The 21,921-nt window shown below is 36.6% G+C and overlaps 3 protein-coding genes across 4 annotated transcripts; 2 read left to right on the top strand and 1 right to left on the bottom strand.

Moving 5' to 3' along the window:
* Window positions 1–509: 509 nt before the first annotated feature.
* LOC128670021 (juvenile hormone esterase-like) lies at window positions 510–4,321 on the top strand. The gene is made up of 3 exons (XM_053745364.1): window positions 510–732; window positions 1,240–2,546; window positions 2,905–4,321. The coding sequence occupies exons 1-3, from the start codon at window positions 538–540 to the stop codon at window positions 3,107–3,109; spliced, it is 1,707 nt and encodes a 568-aa protein (XP_053601339.1). The 5' UTR covers window positions 510–537; the 3' UTR covers window positions 3,110–4,321.
* A 1,698-nt stretch (window positions 4,322–6,019) lies between these two features.
* On the bottom strand, window positions 6,020–21,521 carry LOC128669717 (uncharacterized). Its single transcript, XM_064435951.1, has 10 exons — window positions 21,322–21,521; window positions 19,680–20,980; window positions 19,183–19,363; window positions 18,757–18,760; window positions 16,460–16,656; window positions 14,544–15,844; window positions 13,951–14,149; window positions 8,235–8,441; window positions 6,629–7,914; window positions 6,020–6,310 (listed from the first exon to the last, which is right to left on the bottom strand). Exons 1-10 carry the CDS (start codon window positions 21,511–21,513, stop codon window positions 6,106–6,108), a joined length of 5,073 nt encoding a protein of 1,690 aa, XP_064292021.1. The 5' UTR covers window positions 21,514–21,521; the 3' UTR covers window positions 6,020–6,105.
* On the top strand, window positions 8,632–16,394 carry LOC128670023 (esterase E4-like). Of its 2 annotated transcripts, none has more exons than XM_053745366.2 (5): window positions 8,632–8,848; window positions 9,422–9,644; window positions 9,750–11,035; window positions 11,131–11,368; window positions 15,617–16,394. In XM_053745366.2, exons 2-4 carry the CDS (start codon window positions 9,444–9,446, stop codon window positions 11,333–11,335), a joined length of 1,692 nt encoding a protein of 563 aa, XP_053601341.1. In that variant the 5' UTR covers window positions 8,632–8,848; window positions 9,422–9,443; the 3' UTR covers window positions 11,336–11,368; window positions 15,617–16,394. The 2 variants fall into 2 exon arrangements, with proteins under 2 accessions (XP_053601341.1, XP_053601340.1); XM_053745365.1 differs by having other exon boundaries at window positions 8,633–8,848; window positions 9,432–9,644.
* Window positions 21,522–21,921: the final 400 nt, after the last annotated feature.

Genomic DNA, 21,921 nt, shown 5'->3' with positions numbered 1-21,921 from the left:
TTGAGTTATTTTTTGTTTTGTATTGAGTTATCTTTATTATTACTTGTCTTTATTCATTTATGTAACTACTATTCATAATGTAACATGCTAGAGGACGTACGTATATAATTCTTACTCGTTTACAGAATGCATTTCATGTTTGCTAGAGTACAAACCAAATAGAGTACTTAGGTACACCTGGGAAACATTCAGAATACTTAAGGTGCTCGCCTAGCTATAGCTAAGACAAGATCTTCTAGTCAAACGTACCTACGTGTACCTACCTATAAAAGCTGCATATGTATGGAAAGTTGCGTTATGGACATATCTGAAAAACATCATATAAATGTTGTGTTTCTTTTAGGAATCGGGGAATGGGATTAATTTCTTTATAGAATTTTGTAGAAAGTGAATAAGTATAACAGGAGCTTCACGCAAATATCCGATGCGACGCGGCGCGGCGTAGATATAGATACTGGAAGTATTGTCTTATCTGTGATACGGGCGAGTATATTTCGTGTCTGATATGCCAATCTCATTTAGTGTGCCATCGCAGACATGGCCGTGTTGTTGTGTATTTGTCTACTGGGGATTCTAGCAATTGGAGGCAGTAACTGTGACCATGATTGCCAAACAAGGAGAGTAATCATCGACCAAGGACCCGTAATAGGCCGTAAGGATGACCGCGCTGATATTTTTAACTTCTACAATATACCTTATGCCAAGGCACCGACAGGAGTCAACAAATTTATGGTAATTGAGAAACAATTATTAGCTGAACCTCGCATACCTAATACATTAAAGTAAAACGTAGTTTTGTTATAGTTCCTTCTAGCCAATGCAAATGAAAAATAGCTTAAAATTTAATTGTATCCATTTAAAAAAAAATAGATATTAAAATTGTGATTATATTTCAAACAAAGTATGCACTTATGTGCCCAGTTACTAAGTAGGTGTATTAATTCATAGATTTAAAATATAAATTATTTATTTGTAAAATAAAATTTATTTCCCGCATATTTTCAGACATTTCCATTATTTATTTATTCATTCATAATATCTATCTTTAGTTTTTATTTTTGATTTTTTCTTATTGTATGCATACTTAATTATAATAAAGCGGCCATTTATAATTAAGTATGATAAGTTGAATAATTCCTTTATCTTGACTTAAATAACACTACCTTGTACGAGTTAAATAACGGCTACTAGGTTATTTAGCTGGGATAGTAGAATAATAGTAGCTACTTGTACTTCCAGGCACCCCTGCCACCACCTACCTGGAAAGAACCATTTGACGCTGTTAATAGACGAATAATCTGTCCACAAATAAATTCTCCTCTGAAAACATCTGACAAAACTATGCAAGAGCAAGAAGACTGTCTCGTTACAAGTGTTTACGTACCCGATACCAAAGATGTTAATCTGCCAGTGTACGTGTATGTACACGGCGGTGGATTTCAAATTGGTTTTGGCGATGGTATGACGTTCAGGGAGATGATGAAAACGAAGGACTTTATTTTAGTCACCTTCAATTATCGTCTAGGAGTTCATGGTTTCCTCTGTTTGGGAACAGAAAAAACCCAAGGTAATGCTGGTATGAAAGATCAGGTGGCGTTGCTGCGCTGGGTGAAAAGAAACATTGCTGCGTTTGGTGGCAACCCTGACGATGTGACTATAGGAGGCGGGAGTGCTGGCGCCGCCGCAGTGGATCTGCTGTTATTATCACAATCGGCTAGAGGACTTTTTAACAGAGTAATTGCAGAGAGTGGTAGTGCTCTCGCTGCATTTTCTCTTCAATCAGATCCCATTGAAATGGCTCAAAACTATGCAAAGTTGCTAAATTTCACCGAATACAATGACATTTACGCATTGGAAAACTTTTTTACAACTGCATCGTATGACTTTTTAGTTTCACTACCATTTGAATTTGCACCAGATGCTAAAGTTGGAATATCTCTCTGTGTAGAGCGGCCTGCAGGAGAAGAAATATTTATCGATGATTCACCTTTAAATATATTAAAAAGCGGAAATTACAAAAATGTCCCCTTATTGTATGGTTTTGCTGACTTTGAAGGGATTATAATGGGTGGTTTATTTGGACATTGGAGCAAATTGATGAATGAACAATTTTCGATTTTCTTACCGGCTGATTTAAAATTTGAAACTGAAGAAGAAAAAGAAAAACTTGCCCAGAAAATAAAAGCATTCTATTTTGGAAAAAATCCTGTTGATGTCAATTCCATACAAGCCTATGTAGAATATTATTCTGATATTATGTTCACTTATCCTGCTTTAAAATCGTTGGAGCTTCAACGATTACATGGCAATGATAAAATTTATTTGTATGAATTCTCTTATTACGAAGGAGAAGGAACCCGAGTTGGATACAAAGATTATATGCTCAAAGGTGCGAATCATTGCGGTCAGTCAATGGCCGTGTTTGATGGGTCCTTTTTGTATGAAGGCGGTGAATTTGAGATTTTTGAAGAAAGCACTTTATCAGACGAGTATAAGGGAATAAAAGCAACTACTAGAGAAATGTGGCAAAACTTCATTAAACTCGGGTAAGGTGACAATGTATTTTCACGTGCTAAGCAACAATAAAATGGTAGTAGTTAGTTATATATAATAAGCGTGTAGCTAGATCATGAAGTGCCGGCGGCCTATCACAATAAACCTAGGCTTAGGCCTGGGTTTATCGGTCCAGGGTCCATGGTATCCAGGGTTATGGGGATATGGGGTTTATGGCGTAAACTTTACGGCCAATATTTTACTATTTACTTCTACGTGCTACAACTTTTAGGAAAATATTCAATGTAAACTCACCAGTTATGATGCCTAGGCAAATCACAACTAGGTAGTATACCTAAGTACTTATAGTAGTGACTATAATAACAATTTTTTTTTCTTTTCAAATATCAGAGTGCCAGTTCCTCCGGGTTCGTCGTTGCCGGCATGGCCGCCGATGGGCGAGGCATGGTCCCCGCACATGTCGCTGGGGCGTGTGGTCGAGCTGCGCGGCTCGCTGCTGGAGGAGCGCGCGCGTTTCTGGGACGACATCTACCAGCTGTACTACCGCAACCCCGTGCCGCCGCCATCGCCGCCTGCAAGGCACCAGGAGTTGTAAATTTACTTATTTCAAATTTATTTATTTAATTGATACACAAACAGATTACAATCAAAACAAGTCTTAAGTATAGACATAAAGTGAAGGCACTAGATTGTGTTCCAGTTACATGTGTATACAGAATCAACATATTTATGGGCAGAATAACAACTTACAAAAGAGTATTAAAGAAAAAAATAAATGCAAAAGCCAAAATTGGTACTATGTATATTACCTAGGTGAATGTGCAAACAGTTTAATTAAGTACGAAAAAATGTAGTTGGAAACAAAATGACAGAAATCCAAGTTAGTATGATAATGCTGATATGGAATGTATAGATAATATAATATAATACCCTATATAATTAATCATATGAACTAAAGAGGCAAAGCTCGATCAGTTATAAAAGAAATCAAAGTCAATTCAGAGTTTCCGCTTTTATTTTTATCTACCTATTAGTTTATCAAAAAATGGCGGTAACTGCTATTATATGAGAATATACTTAGTTAAAAACAAATTGTTAATTTTTACTACAATAAAACGAATGTTAATCACTATCGGTTAGTCTTGTTACCCGATTGCAAGCAAATTGTTATTTATATTTGTTTCGCGCGTATCTTGTAATGTTATTGTTACCTCAATTCCAAACGGCTCCAGCCAGTCGTTTCATGTAATGTATAATCGTCGATGTTGTATCATTAGAATTCCGTTAAAGTGTTCTAAGTTCATTGAAGTTAAAAAAAAATAACAACACAGGCGGTTGTGAGATGTTATTATTTGAAGAATTTTATATGATGAGTGTTTCATGTTTTCATAAAACTCTTTAGGTACCTTAAAAATACGAGAAGAATTTTTCAGTAAAAATGCTAGCGGGTTATGTGTTTTTAATTCACTCATTTTGACAGTTTTCCACAGTGCTATCAAATTACGAAAACAGAAAAATCAAAGTCACTCTTATATCATCATTATTCTCAATTCGTTTATTTCACGTTGCTTTTTGTTTATTCCATAAGCATTCATGATGATTAACAATGACTAAGAAGTTATTGTGGTTGTATTTTTAGTACCTAATTAATCTCAATCAACAAGCGGGTTTTGTTTTTTTAATTCTTTCCTTGTTTAGATTTTGACATTTTCCCGCAGTGCTATCAAGTTATGTAAACAGATTTTATCAAAAAATGTTAAAGTCACTCTTATATCGCTTTATTTAAGATTGTCATCATTATTCTCAATTAGTTTTTTTTTTGTTTATTTAATAAGTGATGATTAACAATGACTAAGAAGTTATTATATATTATATATAGTAGTTTTCATCGACCACCACTTGCTTCCGGTGAAACAAAACATCGTGAGGAATCCTGCACACTGGTTGACAGTCTAGTGAATATGGGACTACTTGTCACTAGATGGAGGTAAGTAGTCGTAAAAAAGTCATGTCAGATGCCTTTAGGCGACTTGAATAAAATCTGACACCAGTGTTAACAACTCGAACTCATGATGACAACATTGACCTCTATGGATAATTGAATTTTGGAGCCTCCGGGTTTAAGTTACAGTCTAATGATCTAACGTGATTGGGTTAGGACTTGTGTGAGCACTTTGATCATTTCTCATACAGCTATTAAAGACACTGTTAGGAATGGAAGGTCTGCGTCTAAAATTCTACTAAATTAAAGCAGTCAAAATGACTTGCTTGCTTAACACCAGCATATATATTGGTACCCTTGGATCCCGTAGCTTTAGATACCTTCGGCGTGTGGCAACGTTTGGGGCTCTAAGACAAAAACTTTTTAAGATATTTGGGTTGCTGGATTTCAGTGCGATCTGATGATAGACGTGATAGACGCTCTAGGTCGCATTAACTATTCAACGCGGAAATGCAGTATTATGGCGATCGTTCGACTCGGTTTTGCTTGTTGCTGATGATATTTTTTTCTGTAACGGTTTGATGAAGAGTGCTGCGGATAAATTTCTGTAATGACGAAGCATATTGATAAACATTGAAGTACCTATTACATTTTTACTACAACAGGTAAAAATAAAAACAATCGACAAAAATTGTGGGGATCGCGACTTGAGGTTTGCTGTGCTAAAATGATAGTCCAGAGTTCAGAACAGAAAAAATGAGGTGTGCTAATAGGTACGATCCTGACTGTTGCCGCGCGGAATCGTGCAGCGTAACGTTAACGTGTTTGATGGTTTTGCGACAAACAAAGATAATTTAATCTACTGTTTAAGTAGTCCTTTTTTAATTTTTAAAAATTTATCATTCTCTATCTGTCATTTTAACGTAATTTTGGTAACTTTTTTGCTCCATGGTTTGGACTTTAATATTACGAGTAAAACAAGGTGACACTGCCACATACGAGTATATCGTACATGGTTATACCTAGCTGTGTCCGTACTTACTTATATATGTATGTAAATTAAATTATGAACTAAACTAGGTAATTTAAAAGAATAGATGGAAAGCTTACGACTATGTAGGTACAAGTTTTCTATTTCAGCTTGACGGGTTGGCATTGTCGTGTATGCATAACAACCTACAACTCCAGAATGAAAGTTTAACATTGAGTAATAAATGATTTTTGAAATAATGTTTCTTTATTGCTGTTTGTATAATGCATAATACTAATTAGATCTGGTAATTAACTGAAGTCATAATTTAATATCATACCAAAAATTTACGTTTTTTTTTTACTAAATTAATAATTATAAATAATAAAGAGATTCCAGCTCGTTGCCGCTGGGAAGGGTTCCAAGAAGGCTGGCAACATTACCCTTCTGAACCGCTATGGCAATCCTCTGTGCAAGGTAACTGCCCGCCCTTGGATCGCCCGTTACCTCACGGAGAGGCGCTGAAATCTCAGACAAAAAGGAATTTGCCTCAGGACCCCATGGGCCCATCGTCTCAACAGCAAAGGGCAATGTTTCTTTTAATTTAAATGATATATTAATTATTTTATTATTGTCATGAACTACACAGTTAGTTAACAAACATATTTTAAAAGATTTTCTACAACTCCTGGTGCCTTGCAGGCGGCGATGGCGGCGGCACGGGGTTGCGGTAGTACAGCTGGTAGATGTCGTCCCAGAAACGCGCGCGCTCCTCCAGCAGCGAGCCGCGCAGCTCGACCACACGCCCCAGCGACATGTGCGGGGACCATGCCTCGCCCATCGGCGGCCATGCCGGCAACGACGAACCCGGGGGAACTGGCTTGCTGAAATTTAAATATTTGGTCATTCACACTCGATGCCATTTTGAGGAGCATAAGCCTCTAAAGAGGAGAGAGAAACAAAAATATATAATAATTACTAGGGCGCCAAAAATATGAATTTACTTCTGTTTTAAAACTACGAGTAACTTTAATTTACAAATGTACGATATAAAATTGGACGTAACAGTACAAAGTAGTTACTGAGAAGTAAGTAGGTACATATCATATACACTATGCTAGGAAACTACAGAAAACAGAATATAATATACCAGACGAAGTGAAAAAATGTTATAAACAAGGTTATTTTAAGGCTGTACTTACTCGGTTGTTATGAAGTTATGCCATGTGTCGCTAAGGATTTTCTTCATTTCTTTATATTCTTCTGAAGCTTCTCTTTCAGGGCCTAAGAAAAATGGCCAGTCCAAAATAGCCGTAGACTGGGCACAGTGATTGGCTCCATTTACTGTGTAATCTTTATATCCAGTAGGATTTCCACCCTTTTCTGCGAAAGAATATTCGTATAAATAGATTTTATTATTGCCAGCCTCTTTTTGTAATTTCAATGAGCGTAGAGCAGGGTATCCGAACATGACATCACTGAAATAGTCAATATATGCCAGCATCGTGTCCACGCCCACGGGCTGGTCTCCGAAGTAAAACTGTTTTACATTCGTCGCCACCTCTTCCTTTTGCTCTTCATTGTCAAATATTAAATCCGCAGGAAGAAAGTCTGAAAATTTCTTATTCATGTCGTCTTTCCACGTTTCGAAGAAAATCATGCGTATTAAACCTTCCATATTCGCAAATCCGTACAATAATGGAACTTTCGTAAACTTTCCACTCTTCAGTATGTTCAGTGGCGAATCGGTTATAAAGCCCTCCTCAATCGTAGCCCTTTCGACACACGGCACAAAGCCAAACGTAGAGTCCTTTTCGTCCAATTTCAAATATGACGTAAATAATTCTAATGGAGAGGTGGTATAGAAATTTTCCAAAGCATAGGTGTCATCAACGTTAGTAAAGTTAAACAACTTCGCAAATTTCTTCGCTTTTTCAAGAGGATCGACCTCAATAGCCCATGGAGCGATGTTTGTGCCGCTCTCAGGTATCGCTCTATGAAATAATCCTTTAGCAGCAGGTGAGAGCAGGAGCAAGTCGACTGATGCGGACCCCGCGCTCGATCCGACAATAGTAACGTCTTCAGGGTTCCCACCGTAACTGGCAATGTTCTTCTTGACCCAGCGGAGTAGCGCTACTTGGTCTTTCATACCAGCATTCCCTGGAGCTAACTCTGTGCCTAGGCATAGGAAGCCGTGCACTGCAAGACGATAATTGAATGTAACTTCTATAACTTGTTTGTTTTTCACAAACTGTTTTGGCGTAAAGACTGCTCCATAGCCTATCTGGAAACCTCCGCCGTGGACGTAGACAACAACAGGAAGCTTTTTCACCTTTGTGTTCGGTACATATACGTTGGCTATTAAGCAATTTTCTGCCTCCTGCTCTCGGCCTGTACGTAACATGTTTTTGTCCGCGTTTTGTGGGCATATTGTGCCATTGTCTACTGCATCGAATGTGTCCAGCCAAGCTGGAGCAGGGAGGGGCGCCTGAAACATTTAATGTAGTTAAATGACATCGTGAACTCTACTACTTTATGCATAGATTAAAAAAATGTGCATCCACCCGAATATTCCAGCCAAAAGTACGAATACGAATGAAGAATTTATTTTAATATTTACTGATTTACAAACCTAGAAGTTACTCGTACTATAGCCAAAATTACAGATAAGTAGTTATCTTCTAACCTATACATAATATCTGTAAAATTTAAAGTCGAATGCCTAAAGGTATAGTTTGTTTCACTACATATTATTTCGATATAAATTATCGAAGCTCTTTACCCAAATACGACATTACAATTACTCACTGTGAATCGATATTTTCCTGTAGGAGCTGTGGCATAAGGTATGTTTTTGAAGATGAAAATGTTATAATCAGGATCTCTGTACCCACGGACAGGTCCTTGTGGGGTCTTCACTATTTTCACTTCATTGGAATTATCTGTATCTCCATTGATGCAAGTTAGGACCATAAACAAAAAATAGCAGGTTTTCCACATTACTGCTGCGGGTGTTCACTCTGCAATCAAGTACTCGTATACAATGAAAAAAATATATTTATAAATAATGATTAATACTATCATGCATTATCTTTTATTATCTCGCTTAGATACTACTTACTAATCTAATTTTATTGAAGTAATGTATTTTTTAATAAATCAAGTGCATAAATATACATCAACGTTCGTGTTCCAAATGTCAAAACTAAAACAATGACTTACAATACAAAACAGTTGATTTTTTAATAATCAAAATTTTTTAATAACAAAAAAAAATATTTCCACAACTCAGTCAAGAGTGAACCGAACATTAATAGCAGGCATCTAAGAACAGATCGAGTGCCCCACTGCTTACTCATTTGTGGCGAGTACAGTGCGTCGAGTGGACTCTGGCACTCTACAAAAGCACGTACATATAAGTAGTAAGTAATCATTTTTACCTTGAAATTATCCTTATGTAAAAACTAAGTTACGTCAAGTCAAGATAGTGCGATATTTATTGTTTGTATATAAAATATTGCGCAATATATTGTAGAAATCTCCTAAGGGTAGTGTATTCTGATTTCTGTTGTATCATATAATCTTAATATCAATCTTCATTATCATTATTATCATTGATAGCCCTTATACCCTTTTTCAATCCATGGTCTTAATTTGCATCAACTAAAATCGTTCGTTGACATGCACGCTATTTACAAATTTGATTGAAGTCGTATGGTTACGGGTCGGATTGTTATAATCCAAGTTATTCTAGAGATTCTCATTTATCTTGAGCTTCTCCGTTAATCAACTTAATTGACATTGCTAAGATCGTTGTAAAATTAATTGCGGTAAGTGTATTTCCAACTATGTTACCAATTGTGCAATTCATGTACACAGTCTGATAGTAATTTTCCTCAGTCTTAGCCGGTATAGATAATATAAAATAAATATAGACTACCGATTGATAAAAATAGACTTACAGATAATCACTGATTTGTATTGATAAAAAACAGTTGTTTTAAGAGAAATTCAGTCATGGATTGTCAGTGTTTGCTGGTCTGCGTCATTATACTGTATGCAGCATATGTAGAGGGAGAAAGTGGGAGTCGTGGAGGCTCCCGGCTCGTACAGACAGCGCAGGGCCCAGTGCGCGGGCGCAAGGACCCCCTGACGGGAGTGTTTGCCTTCTACGATATCCCTTATGCAAAGGCCCCAATAGGATCTGAAAAATTTAAGGTAATAAAGACATTGTTAAAAATCCGAGTTACATAATGAATTATTATTTAATAAGGAACACAGGAACAGGTTGGAACTAAATCAAATTGTCTTATCTTATTACAGGCACCACTTCCGCCACCTACTTGGCATGAACCTTTGGACGCAGTAAATCGTGGGATCGTATGTCCGCAAGTTGCTGTTCCTATTGACATGGGCGAGATACATCAACAAGAAGACTGTCTCGTTGCTTCTGTATTTACTCCTGACATTGACAAAACAGATCTCCCAGTCGTTGTTGTGGTACACGGTGGTGGTTTTCAAATAGGATTTGGCAACATGTTGCTCCCGAGATATTATGTCAAAAGTCACGATCTAATAGTAGTCACATTCAACTATCGACTTGGAATACATGGCTTTTTATGTTTAGGAACAGAAATGGCACCTGGTAATGCAGGGTTACGAGATCAGCTCGCTGTATTGAAATGGGTTCAGAAGAATATAAGAAGCTTCGGCGGGGATCCTGATAATGTCACCATATCCGGGGCCAGCGCAGGCTCTATGTTTGTTGACTTGTTACAGCTGTTGCCAGCTTTTCAGGGTTTGTTTCACAAAATTATTCCTGAGAGTGGCAGCAGTCTCTCAGGAACTACTGTTATGATAGACCCTATTGAAACCGCTAAAACTTTTGCCCAAGATTTGAATTTCAATAAAGTAGATGATGTGTATGCCTTGGAGGAGTTCTATACTACTGCTACATTTGAACAACTCTTATCGAGGTCGTTTATGAATAGAACTGATCAAAATTTCGGCTTCACTCCTTGTTTAGACCGGGATGTTGGTAATGGAGTAATAGTACCAGACTCTCCTTTGAATATTATGAAGAGTGGTAAATATAATAAACTCCCGGTATTAGTTGGATTTGCGAATATGGAAGGTATATTGTACATGTCTACATTTGAAATTTTTAGGGACATGATGAATAAAAAGTTTTCCGATTTCGTTCCTTATGATTTGCAATTTGAAAATCTAGACGAAAAGGAGAAGGTTGCTCAACATATTAAAGAGTTTTATTTTGGTGAAAAACCAGTCGATTATGATACAATGTACCAGTATATTGACTTCTTTTCGGATGTAACGTTCGTTTCTCCGACAGCGAGATCAATGAAACTCCAACTTGCAGCTGGCAATAAGGACATCTACCTATACGAATATTCTTTTGTTGATACTGGAGGAACGCCACTATATCTCAAAAATTACACGACAACGGCCGGAGCTACCCACTGCGCCCAAACCTTTGCTATTTTTGACGGCAAATTTATAAATTCACCTGAAGAGGATGATCTATCGCCAGAATTTAAACGTATGAAAAAAGTTATGAGACAAATGTGGTTCAACTTTAGTTCTTCAGGGTGAGTAATTTCGTTTTTCAAAATTGCAAGTTCAGGTCAAAGTATTATTTACTCCTTTCCCAAGTTTGAAGAATAAGTTGAGTTTATAATTACAGGAATCCGGTTCCTGAGGGTTCCAGTCTGCCTCGGTGGCCAGCGATGGGCGCGGACTTGTCGCCGCACATGTCTCTGGGCCGCTCGCTGGAGCTGCGCGGGCCGCTGCTGCCGCGTCGCATGCGCTTCTGGGAGGATATCTATGCACGCCACCACCGCTCACCGGTGCCGCCATCCGCACCACCGCCAAGACGCACTGAGCTTTAATTATTTTGTTAAAGCTAATTGTCCCATTGCTAGGTAACGTCCTCCTTCCTTGTCTCTTAACTTTAATTAAAGTGTTTCACAGATACCTAGAAATTTAACTCTTTTTACATGACATCTATACACAGAAATATCACAATGACATAAAGAAAAGCTACATTATATATTTTTTATTAATCTTTAAACTTTATTGCACAATATACTTACAAATAATAAAGTACGAAAGGTGTATTAAGTCCACCTAAGTTATAATCATTATCTAATAGTTAATTATATTGTAATGGATTAAAAACTGGCTAGGTAACTATACCGAAATGATAATCCAAAGTTTACTTCATAAATAACCAATTTGTCAAAAACTATGTTAGATACTTACCGAAATTAAATGTAGTCTTCATTTGAGATTACGTAAGAGAACAACCGCACCAAGCCGACAAACAATGTTTGTGAAGTAGGAATAGTCAGTTAAGACGAGAAACTTAATGAACCAGCAGGCCTCTGTATAATTAGCGCGGAAGTTCTCGCTGCAACGTGCCAAATCTCTTGCTAGTTTTTGAAAAGTAATTAAAATAGAAGTAAGTGAACATAAAGTTTGTCTTTCGGCCACATTTTGCCCAATTTGAGAAGGTTACTTAAGATATTTGCCCAAACTGGCAAATTACGTGGGAGTATATTTAATCTGAGACATGTGAAAAATGTCTGGCTATGCCTGGCAGCTGGCAGAAGGGGCAAACGCAAAAATCGATGGTTTTCCGTCATCAAGGAGAATAATATGCTTGTCGATAATGGCGTGGACGCCGAAGACCGTGCTTTGTGGAGAACATGGTGGACTCCGATGCTTGACTGAGAGTGACACACTTTTCACGCTTGAAAATAGTTTAAATGATGGTGCGTGAACAAGGGTTCAAGTGTATATTATATTAAGAAAAACAGTCACAATAAACGTTTCTTCGTTACGTTCCTGAGAATTACTATACAAATACACAACAATACAGCGGATGAGTTAGTAAGTTCGAGATAAGTATACTAACTTAATTAACCCTGGCTTCGACGTAATTAACTTGGACTTTCGGCAAACATTTCTGCGTTTTCAGCCGAATCACGTCTTGCTTGGCTAATTTATCACTAAGAAAGAGGTATTAGTTAATATAATAAAATCTCGTGATTATAATTATAAACAGCATTACTTAAATTATCTCTACCTTTTTAAAATATAATTCTTTATTAGAATGCAATATTATAGATTTTGAACTATGCTATCACATTATCAAAATTGAACTATGCTATCACATTATCAAAATATAATTAAAACTAGCTTTTGCCCGCGGCTTCGCCCGCGTGAATTTCATAGCAAAATCTCAGTAATTTTATCGCATAAGACTGGTAAACATATATGATTCAAAGTCTCATTTTTCCTCATCTTTAGTTCAATTTTCTGTTTCCCGCTGCGTGTCTCGTCCCGCAAACTTGTCCAATCCCGCTTCCTGCTATGTAATGTAAAGTAGATATCCCGTACTGTTTCCTACATATTGTGCCATCATGTTTTTTGCAATGTGTCTCGTCCCATTTCCCACTATGTGTCTCCTTCCCATTTTCCGCTCCTACTCCCATTCCCGCTTTCTGCAACGCGTGCCGTCCCATTTTCCATGACGTTTTACGTCCCGGTTTTTTATTAACCACAAACGTAAATTAATTTTTTTTTGTATTTACTATTACTGTTATTTCCTACTAAAAGTAAGTGTGCCAATTTTCAGCTTTTTATCTTGAAAATTGTATTAAGTCCCATACAATGTTTCACCCCCCTTATGAAGGGGTTGAGCGTTAATTTTCAGAAAAATCTGAAACACGTATTTATTACTTTGTTGTAAACAACCAAAATCCACATTTTCAAGTCACTAACTTCAACGGTGTAGAAAGCATATTTACAGATTTCACCCCTTTCACCCCCTTCGGAGTAGAATTTCCAAAAATCCTCTCTTAGTGCTAACCTACATACCAAATTTCAGCTTCCCGCCCAGCAGTTTCGGGTGTACGTTGTCTGTCAGTCAGTCATTCAGTCAGTCACTCAGTAACGTTAGAGTTATATACTGATATATTGATACATACTGCGCCCATTATATCTATATCAGACTTTAATCGATAAAAACAATTTGTTTATATTCTGTTTACACCTCTCTACAAAATTTTTAAGTAAATCAGCTCCGTGAATTGTTATTTTAATTTTCCTACAGGACCCTTCTCATTTTCCGTGACGAAATGTCTATAAAATGTTAACCCGGGATTCTGAGGCATTTTTGATTCATAATTAGTTTTTTAATTATCCTTCATTAACCTGACCATTTACCGGGATGAATTGTATCTAAGATGTTAAAGGTATATAAGGTACCTACATACCAAATTTCAAGCAAATCGGTCCAGTAGATTTCAGTACAGACAGACACAGACAAATATTCCAAAACTATATTTTCGTCATCTATATCAGTAACTCAGTATATTCCATGAAGAATCAAAAAAAATATATCCAATGTACAAATTTGACCTTTCTTCAATTTTATTATATGTATTGAAAATATGTTTTTTTTATATCCACAAAAGCTGGTTCTCTTGAATAACTTTTACAATTCAATATGTCTGACAGGCGGACTAGGTGGTTTGGGTAAACTGTAGTATTTCTGGTATATCTGGTCCCAGAATCGGCCTCGCTCCAGCATTAGGGAACCCTCAAGCTTGATCTGGTTTCCGAGGGACATGTGCGGCGACCAGTCCGCTCCCATCGGCGGCCATGATGGCAGATTCGAACCCTCCGGTACAGGATTCCTGGATATGAAATCATCACATATCATCATACCTACTTCGCAGAGTTTCTTAGGAGTTTCTTTAGAAGTATGCTTTACTTTATAGCTCTAAGTAAAAACATGCAAATTACAAAAGGCGACCTTAAGTTCTAATTCAAAAAGTTAGCGGGTAAATATTTTTTAATTGTGGTTCTGGGTGATTGGTGTTTTTGTCCATCGGACTAAGTATGGTTCAAGTACGGGCTCAGTTAGTTGTGTCAGTACAGAATTTACAGACACCTCAAAAATTTAACTCTATGTGATTAGCTCGTCAGATATATGGTTGGGTTGGGTTTACGTCCAGTATTTGCCTAGCCTTTTTTCAAACATTTGGTCACAAACCCATCTATGCTTACGTATATTAAATATAAACTCACCCTGTAGCAATAAAATTGTACCACACTTGTCTCATCACCTCCTTCATTTGTTTAAATTCATCAGACAAAGTATTTTCATCGACAAACTCTCCAGTAAGCATATTTCTGTAATCAAATATTGCAAAACTCTGAGCGCAGTGAGTAGCACCCTTGTCTGTAGTGTAATCTTTATATTGTAGTGAATTTCCACCAACATCGACGAAGGAATAGCTGTATAAGTATATGTTTTTATTTCCAGCTAAGCGCTGTAACTCCACAGAGCGCAGGGCTGGGTATCCAAACATTGTATCAGTGAAAAAATCAACAAAGTTTAACATGCTAGGCATATCTTCTTCAATTTCTTTTCCTTGAAAATAAAAATCTTTAATAATTTCTGCTACTTCCTCTTTTTGCTTTTCATTTTCAAACGTTAAGTCTGCTGGCAGAAAGTCAGAAAATTTCGAATTCATTCTATCTTTGTAGACATTGAATAAAGACATTCTAAATATACCTTCCATGTTTGCAAATCCATATAATAAGGGAATCTTCGGGAAATTACCGCTTTTCAATATATTCAACGGAACCTCATCTATAATAATTTCTTCGCCCACAGAACGCTCTATACATGGTGTAAATCCAACATCAGAATTAAAAAATTCATTCAAATAAAAAACTGAACATAAATTATCATATGACTCTGTTGTGTAAAAATCTTCTAATGCTTCAATGTCATCTACTTTACTGAAATTTGATATTCTTCTTGCATGTAATATAGCTTTTTCAATAGGATTTTGTTGCATAGTAAACACTGCAACGTTGGCACCACTTTCTGGAATAGCTTTTTGAAATAATCCCTTAGCTGCAGGAGAGAGCAGCAACAAATCAAGCGAAGCAGACCCGGCGCTGTACCCAGCCAGAGTGATGTCATCAGGGTTTCCTCCAAAACTGGCAATATTTCTTTTTACCCAGCGTAAAACTGCTAATTGATCTTTCAGTCCTGCATTTCCAGGAACTGTTGGTGTACCCAGACATAAGAAACCATGTACTCCAAGTCGATGGTTAAATGTTACAGCAATTAAATTTTTCTTTGCCAGATGTTTCGGTGTAACTTGATCACCGTAGCCCACCTGGAAGCCGCTGCCATGGATGTAAACAACTACGGGAAGATTTTTCTGATCGGTATCAGGAACATATACGCTTGTAATGAGACAGTCTTCTTGCATTGATTTTCCTTCAAAAAAAGGCGATTTGAATTGTGGACATACGATGCCTTTGTCAACAGCTTCATATGGCTCCTGCCATTTAGGAGGCGGTAGTGGTGCCTGATTGGTAGAAGCATTCGTTTATTAGTAATAAGTGAATAATACTTAGTTTTATATATTTACGAGAACAATAAAATATGCTATTTACAACATAAGGCGGAATGTACATAATGTTTATTATATTTTATTTGTCAGATGGTTTATCTCAACTTTTATAAGTATTTATAGTCACTTTGTTTATACTATAATTTTATTTAGCATAACGAGTTACGCATATGTTTTATTGACATAATAATATTTTTATATACTTGTTTTTTGGCATACCTTTTCAATAAGCACAATTATAGTTTAGGCTAATTTATTTTACCATATTTTTGAAATGCATAGAGCTATTGTGCTAGGTTAGGGTGTGGCGGGGTGGCCTTTGAGCCACCCATAATCCGCCAATATGCTTTAGAATATTAGTATGCTTAAAATTGTTATGCTTATGGTAGGTATGCGTAAAAAACGTGCCTTAAACATTATGCCAAATTAATATTGTGCGTAACTATTATTATCATAAGTAAAAGTATGCCATGTTAAATTATGACATAAATTTGCATGCATAAAACCATCCAATTATTGTCGAGATCAAGGTCAATAAGAGTATTACTTAAAATATACAGGTATAAATACCTTGTATTTGTCCTTCCCAGTGGGAGCGGTGGCGTACGGAATGCTACTAAAAACGAAGACTCCACTTTCCGCATCCTGGTACCCTCTTACGGGCCCCTGGTCAATTTGGACAAGTCGTGATTTAAAGGCACCGCCGGCGCACACGCCGGCAAACACAATCCAAGCCCAAACAATCCGACGTGCGACTAGCATGATTCCTCACTTCTTACTAAATTGTGCAATTTTCGTCTACGGCAATATAGTATCTTGGCGCAGTGACGTACCTACCTACTTCAAATTTGTCACCCGCGGCCCGAATAATGATAGACGCTCATATTGTTTCACTTAAAAAAAGAATGTTGTGGTGGTGGGATGTTGAATGAAAGGAGACTTGTTGAACAAAAGGTGGTAGAGTAGTTCAAGATGGATCTAGATGAAAGTACCCCATCCAGATTTCCGACCTTCTTCGCAAGGGAGATTAATTAATATAAAAAGTTGAGTATAGAGGAGGCGAGTGAGATTTGTCAAAATCGTGGCAACTGGAAACCCCTAGTCTCTGCCTAGACTACATTTTTGCCACTATAGATATAATATAATGATACTAACTTTTATTTAACACGGTGTGTCTCGTTGATCAAAATAGAACATAGACACAGGCTTAAATTAGATATTTAATAACAGGTTTGTTGATATTAAGGTACTGAAGTATATTCGTTCTTGGTAACTAAGTATTTATTACTACGACACAGTTTCGTTAACAATGTCATTTTGGAGTCAAAGAGGTTCGGACAATCCTCCATTTCGCCTTTAGGTTAAATACCTACGCCACTGATCGTGTCATCGGATAGTACTAATCAGATAATGATAATACAACAAACATCGCTATGTTTGTTGTTTTATCATTATCTGAGTAACCACAATAAATATGCGATTTCATGCTGACCAGGGATCTGTCCGTAATAAAATATAATACAGGTACTTAAAGGTAAAGTAATAAAATCTGTGGTACACAAGGTTATTTTCAAAATACCAGCCACCTCTGCTGCATTTAGCTGGACTATTATGTGTCTGCATCAGGTGTTCTAGATCTTCGATTTTTATACCTCAACAGAAAATCAGGCTGAACAACGTTTGTTAAGGCGTGATTTTTATATTTACTTTTCTTCATTGTTTTTAAACACTGTTCGCTTGTTGTTTGTTCTAGTTTTCAAAGACATATATGTTGCCCAGGCTTAAGAGCTATATAACAAAAAAAGTTTCATTCTAATCCGTCCAGTAGTTCCGGAGATTAGCGTGTATAAATAGACATACAGACGCACAGACGGACAGACGCACAGACATTTATATATTTCCTATAGTTTAGCTGGACCATCATTGTTCTCCATCAGGTGTTTCAGTTTTCAAAAACATTTATACCCTATATGTTGCCCAGGTTTGATAGCTATATAACAAAAAAGTTTCATTCCAATCTGTCCAGTAGTTCCGGAGATTAGCATGTACGAAAACAGACATACAGACAGATTTTGTTTTTCAAATTCTTACTCTATTACTATGAATTTGTCGACTAATTTTGTTTTTATGTAAATATATTCAATGCACAGAATTTTTTTCTACTATTTTATTATATGTATAGTAGTTTTTGTCCGCGGCTTCGCCTGCGTTTATTACGTGCGTCCGCTCGTAACATATTTTTGTCAATATCTCAGGTTTTAAGCAACGTATCGCGAAGAAACGTATTTTAAGTTAGACAATATGCTATACAACTGTGAAAATCGCATCAAATTAAATTCAGCAGTTTTTGTATGATGCGCGATCAAATATACAGACAGACGAAAATTATAAAAAAAAATTGTTTTGGCTTCTATTTGTCACTTAACGGAGGGTACTTTCGAAATATCTTGATAATTTTATTATTAATTTACTACAAAGAGAATGTTTACCAATTTTCAGTTTTTTAACTTGAAAATTGTATTAAGTCCCATATAATCTTTCACCCCCCTTTTGAAGGGGTTGAGGGTTAATTTTTAGAAAAATCTGAAACACGTATTCATTGTAATTTGTTGTAAACAACTGAAATTCAATTTTTCAATTCACTAACTTAAACGGTATAGAACTTCCATATAAAAGTTTTTCACCCCTTTCGGGGTGGAATTCCCAAAAATCCTCTCTTAGTGCTTACCTACACTCCCCAGGGAACCTACATACCAAATGTCAACTTCCTAGACCCAGTTGTTTCGGCTGTATGTTGTCTGTCAGCCAGTCAGAGTTTTATAAATATTGATTAAGAAAAACAGTCTCAATAAATGTTTCTCCGTTACGTTCCTGAGAATGACTATACAAATACACAACAATACAGCGAATGAGTTAAGTCAGTTCGAGATAAGTATACTAACTTAATTAACCCTGGCTTCGACGTAATTAACTTGGACTTTCGGCAAACATTTCTGTGTTTTCAGCCGAATCACGTTTAGCTTGGCCAATTTATCACTAAGAAAGATTTGGTCTATAGCAAAAGTATCTATAAATTAGTTAATATATTAAAATCTCGTGAATAAACAGCATTACTTAAATTATCTCTCCCTCTTTAAAATATAATTCTTTATTAGAATGCAATATTATAGATTGACATATGCAGATTGAACTATGCTATCACATTATCAAAATACCAATATAAAATATATGTTTTCTTTATTTTCACAAAAGCTGATTCTCTTGAATAACTTTTATAATTCAATATGTCTAACAGTCGGACTAGGTGGTTTGGGTAAACTGTAGTATTTCTGGTATATTTGGTCCCAGAATCGGCCTCGCTCCAGCATTAGGGAACCCTCAAGCTTGATCTGGTTTCCGAGGGACATGTGCGGCGACCAGTCCGCTCCCATCGGCGGCCATGATGGCAGATTCGAACCCTCCGGTACAGGATTCCTGGATATGAAATTATCACATATCATCATACCTACTTCGCAGAGTTTCTTAGGATGATACAGATCCATTTTAGAAGTATGCTTATGTTTGTTACACCTACACATAAGATTTATTAATTTATTCAACTTTATTATTAAAAACTTTATTAGTAAAAACATGCAAATTAAAACCGAAATGGCGAACTTCAAGTTCAAATTCTAATATAACTTTTAGGAGATAGTTACGTTCAGAGATGGGTTTAGGTCCAGTATTTGCCCAGTTTTTTCTCAAACAGTCGGACACAAACCCAGCTTAAGTATATTAAATATAAACTCACCCTGTAGCAATAAAGTTGTACCACACTTGTCTCATCACCTCCTTCATTTGTTTAAATTCATCAGACAAAGTATTTTCATCGACAAACTCTCCAGTAAGCATATTTCTGTAATCTAATACTGCAAAACTCTGAGCGCAGTGAGTAGCACCTTTGTCTGTAGTGTAATTTTTATATTGTAGTGAATTTCCACCAACATCGACGAAGGAATAGCTGTATAAGTATATGTTTTTATTTCCAGCTAAGCGCTGTAACTCCACAGAGCGCAGGGCTGGGTATCCAAACATTGTATCAGTGAAAAAATCAACAAAGTTTAACATGCTAGGCATATCTTCTTCAATTTCTTTTCCTTGAAAATAAAAATCTTTAATAATTTCTGCTACTTCCTCTTTTTGCTTTTTATTTTCAAACGTTAAGTCTGCTGGCAAAAAGTCAGGAAATTTCGAATTCATTCTATCTTTGTAGACATTGAATAAAGGCATTCTAGATATACCTTCCATGTTTGCAAATCCATATAATAAAGGAATCTTCGGGAAATTACCGCTTTTTAATATATTCAACGGAACCTCATCTATAATAATTTCTTCGCCCACAGAACGCTCTATACATGGTGTAAATCCAATATCAGAATTAAAAAATTCATTCAAATAAAAAACTGAACATAAATTATCATATGACTCTGTTGTGTAAAAATCTTCTAATGCTTGAATGTCATCTACTTTACTGAAATTTGATATTCTTCTTGCATGTAATATAGCTTTTTCAATAGGATTTTGTTGCATAGTAAACACTGCAACGTTGGCACCACTTTCTGGAATAGCTTTTTGAAATAATCCCTTAGCTGCAGGAGAGAGCAGCAACAGATCAAGCGAAGCAGACCCGGCGCTGTACCCAGCCAGAGTGATGTCATCAGGGTTTCCTCCAAAACTGGCAATATTTCTTTTTACCCAGCGTAAAGCTGCTAATTGATCTTTCAGTCCTGCATTTCCAGGAACTGTTGGTGTACCCAGACATAAGAAACCATGTACTCCAAGTCGATGGTTAAATGTTACAGCAATTAAATTTTTCTTTGCCAGATATTTCGGTGTGCCTTGATCACCATAGCCCATCTGGAAGCCGCTGCCATGGATGTAAACAACTACGGGAAGATTTTTCTGATCGGTATCAGGAACATATACGCTTGTAATGAGACAGTCTTCTTGCATTGATTTTCCTTTATAAAAAGGCGATCTGAATTGTGGACATATGATGCCTTTGTCTACAGCTTCATATGGCTCCTGCCATTTAGGAGGTGGAAGTGGTGTCTGATTGGAAGAAACATTCGCTCATTAGTAATAAGTAAATAATATTTAATTTATATACATTTTAATTTTGGGCAAAGATTACCCAAAATTAAAATAAGAAACTACAGAATGTTTATTATATTTTATTTGTCAGAGCGTATATTTCAACTTTTATAAATATATATTTATATGTATCTAGTCACTTTGTTTATACTACCATTTATAATACCTACTTATATCTATACTACCAACAAACAACGTTATCAATATCCAATTCCTGTCAAGATCAAGACTAAGGTCAATGAGATGTACCGGCAGAATTTTTTTTCTTACGTATTACTTTAAATATACAGGATGAATACCTTGTATTTGTCCTTCCCAGTAGGAGCGGTGGCGTACGGAATGCTGCTAAAAACGAAGACTCCACTTTCCGCATCCTGGTACCCTCTTACGGGCCCCTGGTCAATTTGGACAAGTCGTGATTCAGAGGCACCGCCAGCGCACACGCCGGCAAACACAATCCAAGCCCAAACAATCCGACGTGCGACTAGCATGATTCCTCACTTGTTACTGAAAGGTGCAATTTTTGTCTACGGAAATATAGTATCTTGGCGCAGTGACGTAGGTACCTACTTCAAATTTCTCACCCGCGGCCCAAATAACGATAGGCGCTTATGTTTTTTCATTTTGAAAAAATAATGTTGTGGTGTAGAGTAGGTCAAGATGGATCTACACGAAAGTACCCCGTCCAGATTTCGGACCTTCTTCGCAAGGGAGATATTAGGAGTACCCATCACCGGAGAGAATGCTTAAAATAAAAAGTTGAATATAGAGGAGGCGAGTGAGATTTGTCATGATCGTCGCAACTGGAATCACCTAGTCTCTGTCTAGACTACGTTTTTGCCATTATAAGATGCTAAATTTAACAAGATGTGTCTCGTTGATCAAAATGGAACATAGCC

The sequence above is a fragment of the Plodia interpunctella genome, chromosome 5, assembly GCF_027563975.2.
Source record: "Plodia interpunctella isolate USDA-ARS_2022_Savannah chromosome 5, ilPloInte3.2, whole genome shotgun sequence".
NCBI lineage: Eukaryota > Metazoa > Arthropoda > Insecta > Lepidoptera > Pyralidae > Plodia > Plodia interpunctella.
This window is presented reverse-complemented; position numbering and strand designations above follow the sequence as displayed.